The 12,657-nt window shown below is 53.0% G+C and overlaps 1 protein-coding gene across 1 annotated transcript; it reads left to right on the top strand.

Moving 5' to 3' along the window:
- Positions 1-4,522: 4,522 nt before the first annotated feature.
- Positions 4,523-11,835, top strand: KRP23_12731 (Echinoderm microtubule-associated protein-like 6; the record flags this gene model as incomplete). The annotated part of the gene is made up of 2 exons (XM_067883357.1): positions 4,523-4,841; positions 4,904-11,835. The coding sequence occupies 2 exons, from the start codon at positions 4,523-4,525 to the stop codon at positions 11,833-11,835; spliced, it is 7,251 nt and encodes a 2,416-aa protein (XP_067738810.1).
- Positions 11,836-12,657: the final 822 nt, after the last annotated feature.

The raw sequence follows: 12,657 nt of genomic DNA on the forward strand, positions 1-12,657 counted from the left end.
CGCTTCTTCTTTGCCATTATCACGCGATACAGTCTTACAAATCATTCAGTTTTAGCGACTTCATGCCGTCCATCATGTCCTTCCGGACCATCGGCTCCATGTCTTGGGCATTCAAATGAACAAATTGCATGTGCCACTCCATAAATTGTGATTGCTTTTGCGTCGTGGTCACCACACACATGTTGGCCCTGCCAGCTTCTTCACGTTTGGTCTGTAGCCAATAATGATCATCACTTTTGGTCATCTCCATCCGTATTCCATCACGATCCAGATACACCATTCTCTGAATAAACGGCACCCAGTCGCACTGCTCCAAACACTCAAGGCTCAGCAAATTGGCGACACCACTGCTAGTATTGTGAATTCTGATCAAATTTGGCGAATCGCTTTGAGTGAGCGAACCGACCACATACAAATCCTAGTCATTTTCGAATTTCTCACCCTAAATTTATTCGTATTTAATCGGATCAGTTAGTGTTGTCAAGCCTTGGGCGATCCTCGCGCGATCGATACGACCAGTCGGCCCGGAAACGTTTGAGTAGACAATATAACATACATCCTCTAACCCCAGAGTCGCACCAACAGCATAGATGTTCACCTGTCTACATGCTTCACTCTTGCTCGTATTACCTTGCCAGCTGACGAACAACAGGGAGTCTTCATGCAGATTCGAAAATGCTGCCCAGTCAGTGCACACGTGGACAACAGCTCCGCTGTCAACTATTAACGCACCAATATTAGGGGTACAACTATGTACGACTGCAGCCTACGTCTCTCGTTTGTCATGACCGATTAGGGCCGATATCATTTTGCAGCACCATACTGATTGAAAACGGTTCACCTCCACTAGCTCCACTCCATCGAACCAATCATCCTCTGTTTTTGTGCACCAGATGCACAATCCCTCTAAGCCTTCATCTGGCATTGCTTCTTCAGACAGTCGTCACAGTCTCGCTTAAGATGACCAGGTTAGTGGCAGAAGAATCACATTCTAGTCTCTTCTTCCGCTTGACTGGTCTCGGTCTTCTTCTTCTTCCAGCGCTCTCCTCCTTGGCTCCAGTGTATTCTTACTACAGCTTCACCTGCAGAATATTGGCCTCCTCTGAGGGCTTGACAGCATTCTTGTTCATACCACCCGACTGCTAGTCGATCTTGGCTTCGCTACACAACGCGTTGAGCACGTCCGTCAGCGATGAAAAGCTGCCGTCACGCACGTCTTTGTCGAACATACGAACGACTCCACAACATCCAAAAGCGACTCCTTGAAATATCAGTTTCACAATAGTAGATTCAGAGATCTAGTCGTTCATCTTCCGGAGGTGACGCCACATGGCATCCATGTCGTAAAGATACTTGCCCATGTCCATGCCTTGCGTGAACATGTACGAGTGCAGCTTCTTGGGTAGGTACAGCGCATTTGAGATGGCGCGTCTGATGTTCTCTTGCTCGAAGGCTTGTCACATATTGCGGGCTTTCGTCAGCATGAAAAATGTTCGTCACATCCTATCCCAAAATCCCACCCAGGATCGTATTCTCCACGAGAGTGTTCCTCTCCTCGATCACTTGCGTCTCTGCCGCCGTAGTGTTGGAACCCAAAACGTCTGTGATGTCCAAGCCGCCCCAGTTGCCCCGCTGCATCAGGTAGGATTGCAACTTCACCTTGAACAAGTCGAAGCTGCCTTACTCATCCAAATTAGAAGGGTTGTTGCTTCCGAAGTGTCGCGCCATCACCGCAGCGTCTCCGTCTGCCCTTATTGATCAGTTTCAAGGAGTTTGGGCTAGAAATTTAAGAGCGCGTATACCCTAGTAGCGCTTGAGCACTTCGTAGATCGAACGTGTCGAGAGACAAAGAACAGGAGTGAGAGAGTAAGTGTACGATAGCAAATGAACAGCAAAAGTGAATGATGTTCTGCGTCTGTAAAAATGAGGAAAGTGTCTGGCTACAACCTCCCCCCTGTGGATTGCCTTTACCGCCACACAAGTTCCTGCCAGTGGCCCCAGTTTGAAAGGCAATCCAAACTGGGTATCGTATTTGCTTCAACATTCCATATGTTGCTTCAACGAACTGGCGTCCTAAACCACTGTCGAACGACTTCAGAATGGCTACAATTCTCGTACGGCTGCCTCAATTCAGACATTTCATTGGACAATAATCGAAAAAGGTGTCGTTCATAAAAATATTGCCGACACTGTACCATCACTACGTGCGAGAAAATCACCAGGTACGAGGTCAGACTTGCCCGTAACAACCCGCAGGGTCATGGTGGACGGCCCTGTCAAGGATATATGCTGTTATTTTTGAAAATTGGTATGCATGCACACATATCTATGAAATGAGGGTTTACGAAGATTGAAGTTCCAGTGAGAAGTAGAGGAGATGAAATGGCATGGCAAATGTCCGATAAATACCGTGCGCGCCAAATCGATATGACCCCCAATTTCGGAGCTTATCGTTGCCGATAACTCGGCTTCTACTGCGAATTAGAGGCTGCTATTTAGATATGTTGCTGCTGTCATGCATACCACGAGCAGGCTTGCGCTAACAACTGCGAATTCGACACCCTTGGCAGGGCTGGTATACAGATTGCAGGTTTTGACAAGAGCGACAAAATATAGTGCCATATCCTTTTTCTGGCGAAACCTACACGTTTTATGTAACTTCATACAAACTTCTATATTAAAAGAATGAGTGTCACTACTAGTCAGATGAATGGAGGAAACTTGTTGTTGAGCAGCCCACTGCTGCTTTAACCGTGGTTGCCAGCCTCTCATTTTTCAATGGGCCGTGGCAAAGCCCTCACCAATCAAGAATATTGGTGGATCATCGGGCTCCACGACGGCGGGGTCTCGCTACACGACATCTCAAGAAAAACCGGTCGCTCTCGCACCTGTGTGCGGAGGGCTATCAAGACCGAGCGAGGACCGCAGACCGACAGCGGCTGCGACAAGCCAAGGGCAGGGCGTCGGTTAGCACTAACCGAGAGGAAGTGCGTGTGCTGGTTCGCACGGCGGCGTCCGGAGAACACTTCGTAGCGGAGCTCAAGATCGCGATCAAGGCCTCCGTGCGAACGATACAGAGGATGCTTCAGCATGTGGACCATCTGGTCTACACTAAGATGGACCGCACGCTGCCTCTGACTGCGGCACACAAGGTCTCGAATGGCGTGGGCTGAGGAGGATATACTGAACCCAGGTAAGTTTGTTCGTGTTGTTGCTTTATTGTGTTGGCGATTCTAACTAGTTGTCATTGCATGTAGGAATATGGCAATATACTGTATTTTCTGATGAAGAAAGTTCAACCTGGATGGCCCAGATGGGTTCAAGTATTACAGGCGTGACATGCGACGGCCGGCTCAGTCATTTGTGCGGCGTCAGAATGGTGGAGGGAGCGTCATGGTCTGGGGGGCATTCAGTGCCCAAGGTAAGAGCGAGATGGCCGTATTAAGAGGGCGACAAAACTCTGGTGACTTCATCGTTACTGTGTCCGAGTATATGCTTCCGTTTGCTCACTCTAACCATGATGTTGACTTCATTTTCCAGCAAGATAACGCGTCGATTCACGACGGGGTTCTTGCACGAAATGGAAGTTAACACCATGGTGTGGCCAGCTCGCTCTCCAGACTGCAATCAAATCGAGAACGTCTGGTCTGTAAGGCGGCTCGGGTGTATGCCCATGGCCGCCAATACAATACTGTTGTCGAACTGTCATGACTGCGTGGGACTCCATCGAGCAGGAGTACTTACTCAAGCTCGTGGAGTCCATGCCTCGCCGTTGCCTTGCTGTCATCAAGCAGAAGGAGGCCTTACTAAGTACTAACTCTTAATATAGAAGTTTGTAAGAAGTTACATAAACGTGTAGGTTTCGCCAGAAAAAGGATATGGCACTATATTTTGTCGCTCTTGTCAAAACCTGCAATCTGTATACCAGCCCTGCCGAGGGTGTCGAATTCGCAGTTGTTAGCGCAAGCCTGCTCGTGGTATGCATGACAGCAGCAACATATCTAAATAGCAGCCTCTAATTCGCAGTAGAAGCCGAGTTATCGGCAATGATCTGCTCCGAAATTGGGGGTCCTATCGATTTGGCGCGCACGGTAGGCTGCTTTGTGACTACAACCCGATTTATTTTATGTTCCAAATCCGTGTTTTAAGTCGCATTTGCACACTTTTTGATTGCACTGCATGCATTTGTCGCGGACATCTTGCGTAGATATCTTTTCAACGACCTAGTGCTCATAACTAGTACAGTAGTATCAGAAGGACACATTTTGGCTTGTATCGAACTTTGCACACTGTTGATTCAATATAAAACCTTTTGCCTCGCTGGAAAAGGCATGCATTTCGTTCTCAGAGCAGTCCCTCGGTTTAGCGCTTAAACTGGTACAAGGGATTTTGCCAAAAATTGCACTGTGGTAGAAACTTGCAGCAGGCTATTAACGAAGGTTAAGATTTTTACCAACACATCTCGACGAAATGGGATCGCGACCCTTGAAGATCAGGATTGACACATTTGCATCTTCTGGCGATGGGGCAGCTCCAGAGCAAAGCGGCGTACCTGAAGGCCACAACGGCGTTCCTCAATGCCTCAGAGAGGGACGTGAACAAGCTGTGGGAATGCTTCAACGACGTGGCCGAGGGCTTCGGGCTCAACCAGGACGAGCTGGTGGAGATCTGCCGCTCCATGCAGCAGACGCTTGAGATCCACGCGCGTAGCGAGATGGACCAGCTCAGCGGGGCGCTCTTCACGGCGCTGGACACGGACGAGAACGGACTCGTGGACGCGCTCGAGTTCCTGGGCACGATGGCGATGATGTCCGCTATGCCCATTCCGCAGAAACTCACGTGTAAGAGCCAAGAAGGAGATAGTGAGTACCAAGGAGACTAACTATTCGCTGCTGTGCTGCAGTCGTGTACAACTGCTACGACTTCAACGAGACGGGCCAGTTATCCCTGGACGAGCTCACTCTGGCGTTCAAGTCGACGCTGACGGGGCTCTGTAAGCTCTGCGTGGGTGTGTCCTGCCCGACTGAGCTCGTTCTTGAAGACTTAGTACATCACGCCTTCCAGAAAGCACAGAAGCCCGGGATGGATGACTTTTTGTCCTTACCAGAGTTTTTGCGCTTTGCAGAGACGACGCCCGAGCTCACGTCGTGGGTCGACTATTTTGACTGTCCAGAGGAGTTCGTGGACGAACAGGACGGCGATGACAGCGATGCTGAACGTGAAGCTGCCGCGGGACTTTTGGCGCCGTCAGCGCTGGACGATGAAGCTACAGCCAGAAAGAGAGATGCGAGCCTCCCACATGACGCAGCGGCACCCGACTTTACCAAGGACAAGATGCTATCGCGACGTCCGTGGCAGCTTGCAATAGCCAATGCCACGCCAAGCACACCGCCTACTATTGACGCTCGGATGCCGGCGGCTAGTCTCGAGCTTGAGTGGATTTACGGTTACAATAGCGATCTGCGCAATGTTGTGCACTATATCTCCCCAGCGGAGGCAGTCTATCCTGCTGGGGGCGTCATTGTTGTGTACGACACTGTGGCGCACCGACAGCGATTCGCATGCCATCACGCGGGGCTCGTCCAGGCTCTTGCTGTGCATCCGACCGACCATCGTGTCATTGCTTCGGGTGAGGCTGCGTTGCTACCGAAGATTGTGATTTGGTCGACGCAGACTCTAAGCGAGAGTGGTGCTGGAGGTGGCGGTGGGGTACTCAGCGTGCTGCGCGGTTTCCACCGTCGTGGTGTATCTCACTTAGCGTGGATGTCTAACGGACGCACCCTGGTCACTGTCGGACAAGACGAATTCCGTTGCGTCGCCGTCTATCAATGGGAGAAAGCAACAGCACCAGGTGATGGTACAGGAGGTGATCTTGCAGACTGGAGCAAACCAGCGGAACTTATATTTGCAGGCCATGCCGGACGAGAGCCTGTACATGCGCTGGCCGTCTTGAATGGACCATCCGGGCAGTCACAATTTGTGACGGGTGGTCGACGACATTTGTTCTTCTGGGCTCGGGAGCGAGATGCACGCTACTCAAGCCCCCACGCGCTTTTTGCAAGACTTCCAGGAGTGCTAGGGCGCAAGGCAAAAGTGCAGACCATCCTGAGTTTGGCAGCTCTCCCGGGTGACACCCAGGGAAGTGGCGCTATTGCAGGCACTGCTCGCGGTCAAATGTTGCTATTCGAAGGACGCAACTGTGTGCGTGTGCTGTATGCTCACGCAGCTGCGGTGACGACCTTGGTTGCCTTTGCTGGTGGGGTGCTAAGTGGTGGTAAGGATGGTAAAGTTCGAGTTTGGAGTCGACGGCTGGAACCCGGTGCGCAATTTGATTTAGTGGCGCTGGGCAGCTCCGCTCCTCGTGTGCGCAGTCTCGTGGCCTCTCCTGATGGAGGTGCAAAATTGCTGATCGCCACTGCAAGTGCTGAGATCTTCGAGATCGCGTCAAGTGACGGTGCCAATCTGCACTTCGGCCCTGTGGTTTGCGGTCATTCTGCGTTCCAGCTTCATGGACTTGCCGTGCACCCTCTTCGACGCGAATGCTGTTCGGTGGGAGATGACCGCACTGTGCGTGTCTGGGACCTCTCAGCCCACCGTCAGCTACGTATCGCTGCTCTCGATGCACCTGCTCGAGCCTGCACATATTCACCCGATGGTTCCAGTATTGCTGTGGGTCAAGGTGCTGAAGAAGAGGACGAAGAGACCCCAGCAGTGACCATTACAGACCCAGATTTGTTGGAGTGGCGTCGTCGGCAGCAACCCAAGCTGGTGAATCTAAACAAGCAAGGTGCCTTTGCAGTGCTGAATGAGGCGTCTTTGGCTATAAAATTCGAGGCTAAAGACTCGAAGAGACCTATCCGAACGATGCGATTTTCAGGCGATGGACTCACTCTTGCTGTGGGCTCGAGCGACAACTGCATCTATTCGTATCACACAGAGGACTGGGCGTCGAAGGGTAAATGCCGTGCCCGAGATGCTGGTGTTGTCATCAGTACATTTGACTTCTCGACGACTGGGGAGTATATCATGGCCAACGCGAGGAATCGTGGCGAAATTGTATTTTTTGAAAGCTCATCAGGTGTCGAAATTGCGCGTGTCGCTACGCTGAAAGATGTCGAGTGGCTGTCGAGCTCATGCCCGTACAGTTGGGGCGCTCAAGGTGCATGGCCTACTCGTAAAACACAAGCACATGAAATCTGGGCGGTTGATCGCTCTCCTGGTGCAGAAACTCCAATGCTCGTGACGGGAGACGCCCTGGGTTCGTTGCGTCTCTTTCGATACCCGTGTGTGAATCCAGAGTCGTTGTGTCAGGTAGCCTGTGGCGCCGCTAGCACTATCTCAGCTGTGCGATTCACAGCCGACGGGAGCTACGTCGTAGCTAGTGCACGAGATGAGCGTTGTATTTTTCAGTGGCGCGTTGAGCGCGAAGAAGTTGATGTGGATGGTGGATTGAATAACAGTGGCGACGCAGATGATGCTCCAGCCAATTCCGACGACGAACGAGAAGTAAGCCATGGAAATGAGCGCTCCGCTGTCGACGAGGCTGTAGCTGTGGGAGATTTTGCGCTTGAGATTTTGGCTGAGAGACTGCAGGATCCAACCATCGACCCAGAAGACGAGCAAGGCGAGAGAGGGGAAGAGCCAGCCAAGTCCAGCTCTTCGCCCGCTACTGTTTCCGCCCCGTCCAAGCCGTGGGTCAGTAGCAGTGTGCCCCCTTCTGAGGCTCCAGATGAAGGAGACTTGGAGCTCTCAACTGTGCCCAGTGACAGCTTAGAACTCGAGTGGGTCTATGGCTACCGCTGCCACGATGTGCGCAATAACCTTTTTTTGACGCGTGCTAAGGGCTTGATGATATACCCGGCTGCGAACGTAGTAGTGATACTCGACAGCAAACTCTGGCTGCAGCGCCACTTCAGACAGCACTCGGATGAAGTTACAAGTCTCACTGCACACTTTGGACCAACTGGTAAGCCAAGTAACGCGACTCAAGAGATCGCAGCTTCCGGGCAGATGGGTCGACTCCCAGTTATTCATGTGTGGCGCATCGATTCACTTGAAGTACTGGCATCCCTGCGTGGATTTCATCGCCATGGCATCGCTGAGTTGCGGTTTAATTCAGCTGGGAACTTGCTGGCAAGTGTTGGTCTGGATGATCGCAACTCTCTTGCGCTTTACGACTGGCGCAGTGGGGAGCTACTAGCACATGCAAGTACTACATCAGTTGGTCGCATTCTTGGCGTGAGTTTCCAGCAAGAAACAGCTAAAGGCGCTGTAGCTGCTCAACCTCCTGACGATTCAATTAGCCCAGCAGAGGTTCCCGTGACTCCTGTCGTCATCGTGACGGTAGGAGTTAAGTCGGCATCTTTTTGGCGACTTGCAGCAGGTCGGACCCTTGTGAAGAAGGACGCGTTACTAGGGCGTAAAGGCCGTCAGGGAGGCTCACCGCCGTCTTTTCTGAGCGTGGTTTGCTGTGGTAAGGATGCAATTGCAGGCACTGTTAGTGGGGATTTATATCGCTTCAAGGGAAGCGAGCTCTCCAGCATTGTACCAGCCCATACACGAGGAGTGGCAGCACTATACTGTTCTTCAGCAGCCTCGGGGGGAATTGCAAGTGGTGGACAAGACGGACTCGTGAAGCTTTGGAGTGCAGACTTGGAATGTCTAGCTGAGTTTGGGGAATTCAATGCAGCATCGCATTACGCTATACGAAGTGTTTTCTGGGATTCCGCTCGAGAAACACTGCTAGTAGGCACTCGTGGAAGCAGCATTCACCTCCTATCGTCCCTCGACGGTACTCCATTAGGCCTCAAAACGCCTGACGGTACCCCCGTAACATCTCTGGAAACTCATGCACGCGGAGAATTGCATGGGCTTAGCGTGTGCTACGCTAAGGCACGAGGCTGCACTACCGGCGATGACGGTATGCTCCGAATTTGGGACTTAGCGCACCATCTACTGGTGATTTCCAGCAAGTTAGATACTAGCAGTCGTGCGTGCGCATACTCTCCAGATGGAGATTTTATTGCTGTAGGTTTGGGAAGTGGCGGAACTGGTAGACGCCACAAGAAAGACGGCAGTATGCTGGTGTTTGAAGATCGAGGACAGAGCGTGGAGCTCGTGTACGAAACTCGGGATACGAAGCAATCCGTGACAGTTTTGCGCTTCTCTCCTGACGGCCAATCACTTGTATGCGGGGCGTTAGACGGATCCGTGTACATCTACGATGTTCCCAGCAACTACACGAAGCGCGCTGTTTTCTCGAAGCACAAAGCACCGGTCACTCATTTGGATCTGGCAAGCGACTCGCAGTATATGCGCAGCAACTGCCGTGGTTTCGAACTTTTCTTCGCGGACGTGACCACAGGCTCTCACGTAGCAAGCGCCACAGCACTTCGCAACCATATCTGGGACACCAGCAGCACAGTCTACAATTGGGCTAACCAGGGAGTGTGGCCAGTGGCGCCTACTGGGCTTGGTGATGCGGTGACGCGGGAGATCACTTGCTGTGCCTGCTCCCTACCCGGCGCCCCCTCCCAAGGCAGCAACGCAATTCTTGTCGCTGGAAACTCTCATGGAGCGATCAGCATACTTAAGTATCCGAGCTTCGTACAGGGAGCTGGAGCGAAGACGTACTATGGCCACAGCGGCGCCGTTGCTCAATTGGGTTTTTCAGGGGCTGGTGGAGCGCTCTGTCTCAGTATCGGGCGCTCGGATCGCTGTATACTTCAATGGCGACGGCTATACGGCGCTGGAAGTGGCGGGGACGCGGTAGTCAGTGGTAACGCGAGCATAGCGAAAGATCCCGAGGACGACCCAGACCTGGACGCTGAGGGACGTTTCTTGCCGGAGGCATTCGTGAACGATGGTGGCGGTGCTCAGAGTGAGATCAAACCGTACGTGAGCGCTATTTTGCCACCACCAGGCAATTCACAGGAGCCTAGCGAGACTGACGGCATTGCTGGACACCGATCGTTCGAGCTAGAACACGTTTTTGGCTTGCGCTCGCATGACGTCCGGCAAAATGTCGTCTACGCTCGGCCGAAGCGGATCGTGTACCCGACAGGGTGTGTTGGTGTGAGCTATGATCGACGCGAGCACCGGCAGCAGTTCTACACGGGACACACACGCCCTATCTTGTGTGTGTCAGCATCTCCCTGTGGTGGCTTCGTAGCTTCGGGGGAGATCTGTGCCCAGAGCTTCGCGCACGAACGACCCCGCATCCACGTTTGGGAGCCCGCCACTTGCACGCGAGTGATTGAGCTGAGCGCTTTCCATAGCAAAGCTGTGACCGCTTTGTCGTTCAGCACACCCGACGGGAAGTTGCTAGCTGCTATGGGTCAGGATGAGTTCCATTCATTGGCTGTGTATCGGTCTGCTTCAGGGCGGTGGTTCGACGGCTCTCTGTTTGCAAGTTCTCGCACCACTCGCCGCTCCGTGTTCTTCGTGTGCTTCATTGAGGACCCGCAGAGCGCAGGAGGATGCCGGTTGGTCTCAGGAGGCGACGATCACGTTTTGTTTTGGAAAATGACTCCGCCAACTCTCACAGCGCGCGATGGCATTTTTGGCGCTCGAGCTCAGCGACAGCCAGTGCTGTGCGGCGTCTCAATGGGTGGACTTGTAGTCACTGGCTGTGCCTCAGGCCATCTTTATGCGTGGGAAGCTTGTACCGTCGCGCGCGTTATTCCAGCTCACACTGGTAGCGTGTATGCCATTCACGCGACGTCCTTGGGCTGCGCAACTGGTGGCCGCGACGGACACGTGAAACTGTGGGCCAGGACAACACTGACCCCTCTGGCTGACTTTGACGTGGCTGGATGCCAACCAGCACCACAAAATGCGGCTGTACGTTCACTTTGCTGGGACGTTGCAGAAGATCGTTTGCTACTAGGCACTAAAGGTGCCGAGCTGTTCGAGTTATCCCGCCTCACAGGAGAATCGATCCTCGTGTCGGAAAGTCACTACGACCGCACTGTTCAGCTGCAGGGCCTCGCTGCCCACCCGCTTCGACCAGAACTGGTAGTCACAGCTGGCGGAGATCACACAGTACGTCTATGGCATCTAGGAAAGCGCTGCGTGGTCGCCAAAGCTGCTTTCGATGCTGCCCTGCAGAGTGCGGCGTATTCCCCAGATGGCAAGTGGCTTGCTGTGGGCTTCGGTGGTTCTGGTGCGACCAGTAAAAACAGCCACAAGGACGGCGCTTTTGCCGTATTGGACGGACAGACACTCGAGTTGTTACATGAAGGCCGAGACAGCAAACTGAGCGCATTGGACATGACGTTCTCGCCCGATTTGACGCTGTTAGCGTTAGCATCAGCTGATCACTGTGTGTACTTCTATTCGACACTAGACAGGTTCTCGCTGCGATTTAAGTTCTCCAAGCCAAGTGGTCGTGCAACTCGCTTGGACTTCGCAGCCGACAGCAGTATGGCAAGAGTATCAAGTGACGCCTTCGAGCTGCTATTCGTGAGTACAATGGACGGGAGCCACATCACATCGGCCGCTAGTGCAGCTGATGTCGCATGGGCATCGCACAAGTGCCTCTTTGCCTGGGCCTCCCAGGGCGTCTGGGACATCGCCGGCAAGCCGGACGACCACGTTCATGCTCTGGCAAAGGCTAACACTCAGGAGATGCTGGTTGCAGCTACGAACCAGGGTGAAATCCGCGTATACAACACGCCGTGTATTTCAAGACACACTGAGCAACACAAATTACACGGCCACAGCCTGAACGTGGCCAATGTGGCCTTCACTTGCGACGACTCGAGGCTAGTCTCTATTGGCGCCAACGACAAGAGCCTTTTCGTGTGGAGAGTGAGCAAGGCGAACGGTGGATAAGAGATCGTCGCGAATTCATAGCGCAAACATATTCACAGTCTTCTTCACAAACTACAAAACGAAGGTTAACACGAAGGCTAGAAACGACTACACACAATCACAAGAAGACTGACAGTTCGCCGCATACCTTGCAGCTGGTCCGTTGCTTATTAGGACTGAGTGGCGTCCGAGTCCGGAGGAGGGCCCCACGATCCACTGCCCATCGGAGGAAAACCCGACCCGCTTCCGGGGGGCCCCATGCTGTTTGCATTGGCCACACCTCCATTGGCGGTGATGGTCGAGGCAGCACTCACGCTCTTGGCCAGGGTCATGTCGACGCCCACTGAGATCCATGCGAAGATGCCGTCCTCCACCGTGTCCCCGAGCAACGTGTATTCCATGATGGGGTCGAACCCAGTGTCCGCAGACTCCTGGTAGATGTTATCGTTGTCATTTAGCGTGACGTCCAGCGTGTTGGTAGCGTACACACCCGTGGCCTCCACTTTCGTGATAAGATCTTGGTCGAAAAAGAGCTGCCCCACGTGAGCACCTACCCCACCTGAGTACGTGTTGTTCTTGAGCACGGTTCCATTGTACGAGCCCAAAATGTGGATGTGCGTAGCTCGTCCCGTGTAGTGACCCGGAAACACAGACGTGAAGGTCACGATCCCATTGTCATCCGTCGGCGCGAGTCCTCGGAATGCCGTATTGTTGATGTTGGAAGCATCGGACGTGTCGCCGTTGCCGTTGGCCACCACACCCGAGTAAACGCCGGTGGCGTTGCAGTGCCAAAAGTCCACGTACAGGTTATCCACGGGTTCGCATGTGTTCACGTCTACGAAC

Source organism: Phytophthora ramorum, assembly GCF_020800215.1.
Source record: "Phytophthora ramorum isolate Pr-102 chromosome Unknown Phyram_PR-102_s0016, whole genome shotgun sequence".
Lineage (NCBI taxonomy): Eukaryota > Oomycota > Peronosporomycetes > Peronosporales > Peronosporaceae > Phytophthora > Phytophthora ramorum.